Source organism: Geosmithia morbida, assembly GCF_012550715.1.
Source record: "Geosmithia morbida isolate 1262 chromosome Unknown scaffold_49, whole genome shotgun sequence".
In the NCBI taxonomy this organism is placed as follows: Eukaryota; Fungi; Ascomycota; class Sordariomycetes; order Hypocreales; family Bionectriaceae; genus Geosmithia; species Geosmithia morbida.
Genome location: NW_023336235.1, coordinates 1 through 3,643, shown reverse-complemented (window position 1 = coordinate 3,643; position 3,643 = coordinate 1). Strand labels below are relative to the sequence as shown.

The following is a 3,643-nucleotide window of genomic DNA, read 5'->3' as shown; positions in this document are numbered from 1 at the left end:
GGGGGGGGGGGAGAGAGAAGAAAAAAGAGAGAAAGAAGAAGAAAAGGGACTATTCCTGATCAACCTTTGTAGCGATAGCATCCCACCAGGGACCGTGAGCAGCCCTATCGACGGTGCCCACCCGATCGAGCAGGTCAGACATCTGCCTCACCCGCTCGACAAACTCGGACAGACCTAGCGACGCCAACCTCTCGCCGGCCGTGTTGGCCGCCTTGACCTTTTCGCTCGCCGACGACGACGCCGGTGCCAGGCGGGAGAGGATGTTGCCCCTCAGACGGGCGTGCAGCAGTCTCAGGACTGGTTCGCGGGGCTCGGCCGAGCTGGAGGCGGAGGCGGATGCAGACCACTCGTTCGACGCGGACAGGACCTTTGTCACCAGCGCACGCAGATGACCCTTTGTAGCGGCCGGCATCGATCGGCCCGCCTCCAAGGCGGACATTGTCCCGTCCACGGTCGCTTCCAGCGTCCAGCCCGAGGAGGGGGACGAAGATCCCGACGGGGGGGGTGGGGATGATGAGGAGGAACGTCCCGGACGAGGGGAGGCCTCCTCCAGCACGGCCATGACGCGGGCCGCCTCCATCTTCCACGGCGATCGTACGTCCCTCTTGAGCAGGTTCTTGCACTGCAGCAGCACGGCGCCGGCCGTGACGATCCTGCGCAGCGACGTCGACACGTGCGTTATCCTCGACGCGTCGAGCCTGAGCATCTCGGGCACGGCGGCGAGCGCACCGTCGTCGCCGCCGCCGCCGCCGCCGCCGTCTCCGCCGATGAGCGGCGTCGTGAAGACGTCGACCAGCATCTGCGCGTAGATGCGGGACGCCGTAGGCCGCGACTTGGGGTGGTTGACGGCCTCCGGGTCGCGCCTGGCCGCCTCGGCGAGGACCTTGGACCGCGCCGCCCTCCAGGCTGCCTCTGCGGCCGCCAGTCCTACCCTGCCGCTCTCGAAGTCGTCTGCGAAGCGCTTGGCCTCGTACTGCGGCGCCGACTCGATGAGGCCCGGAGCCGCCACGCGGAGGAGGTAGTTGACGTAGTCGCCCAGCATGACGTCTATGAAGCCGCTCAGAGCCTCGACGCGGTCAATCAGGTTGCTGTCGTCGCTGCTGCCGCCGCCGGCGGAGAATGGGGAGGACGAAGAGGACGAAGATGAGGATGGCGGGGCCCCAACCGGCAGCAGACGGTTGCGTATCAGGTCGGCCACCTCTTCGTCGCGGAACGGCGCGCACAGCTTGGGCAGCATCGACGCCATGGCCGTGAAGAACTTCTCGTACGAGAAGCTGCCCAGGAGGAACTGCCGCTCCGCCATCTCGGGGTCTAGCATCTCGTCTATCAGCTTGTACATCGAGTTGCCCGGCTTCAGCAGCCGCTGCAGCTTGTCCTTGATGTCGCCCGCCATGGCCATGAAGAGGCGGAAGTCGTTGTGCGTCTTGTCCGTGCTGCTGCCCATGTTGGCGCGCATCCGCTCGAACAAGGGCCGCGACATGGCCGCCTGAAGCTCCTGGTACTCCTCCGCCGGGATCTGGTACTCCTTGTTGAGAGCGAGCTCGTGCACCACGATGCGGTTGTCCGGGAGGAGACCGTTGAAGCCGGACCTGACGGTGACAGGCTTGCGCTGCTGCTGCTGAGGCTGCTGCGGCTGCGGCTGCGGCTGTCGGCTTCCGGAAGCAGGCGTGGCCGGAGGTGTGAGGAGGGGACCGTTGCTGCTGCCGCTACCACCGGTGCCGTGATCTTTGCTGTTGCCGCTGCTGCCGCTGCTGTCTCTGTTGCTGTTGTCTCTGCTGCTGCTGCTGCTGCTGCTGCTGCTGCCGTTGGCGGCCGTAGTGGTGCCGTGCGAGTCCGGCGGGGAGACGAGACTGCTGGCCGCGGCAGAGGCTTCGCTGGGGGTGGTCTCGGCAACACGCGGCTTCGTGTCGCCGGTGCGCTTCTTTGTGCGGCGCGACCTGCGCGCCTCGCTGACGGCGTCGAAGATCATCTTCTTGCCCTTGTCCTGGCCGGCGAGCTTCTTGATGCGCACGATCAGCATGAGCTGGCTGTCCTGGATGCTCTGGCGGTACAGGGCCGAGGCGGCGTCGTCGGTCGAGTCTCGCACCGTCTGGAAGATGGCGTCGAGCTCGACGAACTGCATGAGCATCACCTCGATGAGCGCGTTGGAGTCGCGCGACTTCCAGGCGATGAAGGCGTTGTGGAAGACGGCGTAGGCCTCTGGCAGCGTCTTGCAGATGGCCGGCGGCACCGTGTACCGGTTTGCCCAGGTCAGGCGGGCGAGGATGTTCTCAAACGTGATGAGGAGGTCTTTGGCCTTGCCTACCAGGTCCTGCAGCTGCGGGTTGTCCAGGTCCGCCGCGGGCAGGCGGTGCGCCATGCTCAGGACTTCCCCGCCGCCGCTGTCTTCGTCCGTCTTGTTGGCCAGCACCTGGTTCGGGTGACCGAGGATGAGGAAGGCGCTCAGAAAGGTGCGTACGGCCGACATCTCGCCCACGGACCCCGGTGCTCCCTCCTGCAGGCCGCAGGTGCGGAGCAGACGGGCCGTGGCCACCAGCACCTTCTCCTGGGCGAGCAGCTCCGTGACCGTGTCGAAGGACGTGTCACGGATACCGTCGACCGACAGGCCGAGGTTGTTGAAGTCCCGCATCGCCTTCTTCCGGGAACACGCGAGCCACCAGTCAGCGATCCTCGAAGCGGCAGCCTCCGGAGTCATCGGGGGACGCGCCTCCTCCTTCCCCTCGTCCTCATCGTCCTGCACCTGAGCGGAAGCCTCGGCTCCGGGAGAGGGGGAAGGGGATTTGCGGCCGGGAGAGGACGTGGCGGTGTTCTGACCGTTGCTGGTGCTGTGGCTGTGGCCTCTTGGCCGGTTGCTGCTGTTGTTCCTCCTGCGCAGCTCGTCTCGACGACGCCTCTCGGCCTCGGCCATGCGCTCCTCCATCTGTAGCCTCATCTTGGCGATGCCCTGCTCGCGCTTCTCCCTGACGGACTCGGCCACGAGCTTGGCCTTCTTGACCTCCTCGGCGCAGCTGGCCACGATCTCGGCGAGGTTACGCTCCCTGGCCAGCTGGGCGGCGACCGCGCGGTCGTGGGAGACCGAGGCGTCGCGCGTGGCAGCCTTGGCCACGGCGGCCCTGAGGCGGACCTTTTCGGCATGGGCGGCACGGTCGGCAAGTCGGGCGCGGCGGTCCTCGAGGAAGGAGGCTCGCCGTAGGTGCTGCGCGACGTGTTTGCTCTGGTCGCCGCCGGCACCGGACTGCTGCTGCTGGAGGGACGATGAGCATCGAGAGTGTGCAGAGGACATGGAGTTGCGGCGCGACGACGCAGCAGACCCCTTGCGTCGAGCCTGCGAGGGCCGGTAGAATCGAGCGGCTATGCGTGGCGGGGGCGTGTACATTATGGCGGCGCTGTCGTGATCCCAGATGGCGATGTCGTCGTCGCTGGGGGGGAGTGTGAGGTCGACATCCTCTCGGTGGATGTCGTCGTGTTCGATCTTGTCATGCTGCTGGACGTTGTCGTCCATCATGCTCGTGTCGCTAGGGACGGGGCTGCACGGCTCAGCCAAGTCGAGAGAATGGCGACGCATGTTATGTGTGTGTGTGTGTGTGTGTGTACGTGTGCGTGGGTGCGTGTGTGTGCGTATGTGTGTGTGTGTGTGTGCGGG

General features: G+C 66.2%; 1 protein-coding gene across 1 annotated transcript; it reads right to left on the bottom strand.

Moving 5' to 3' along the window:
* Positions 1–49: 49 nt before the first annotated feature.
* On the bottom strand, positions 50–3,565 carry GMORB2_6009 (T-complex protein 11; the record flags this gene model as incomplete). The annotated part of the gene is made up of 4 exons (XM_035467979.1): positions 50–1,066; positions 1,166–1,725; positions 1,852–2,410; positions 2,459–3,565. The coding sequence occupies 4 exons, from the start codon at positions 3,563–3,565 to the stop codon at positions 50–52; spliced, it is 3,243 nt and encodes a 1,080-aa protein (XP_035317881.1).
* Positions 3,566–3,643: the final 78 nt, after the last annotated feature.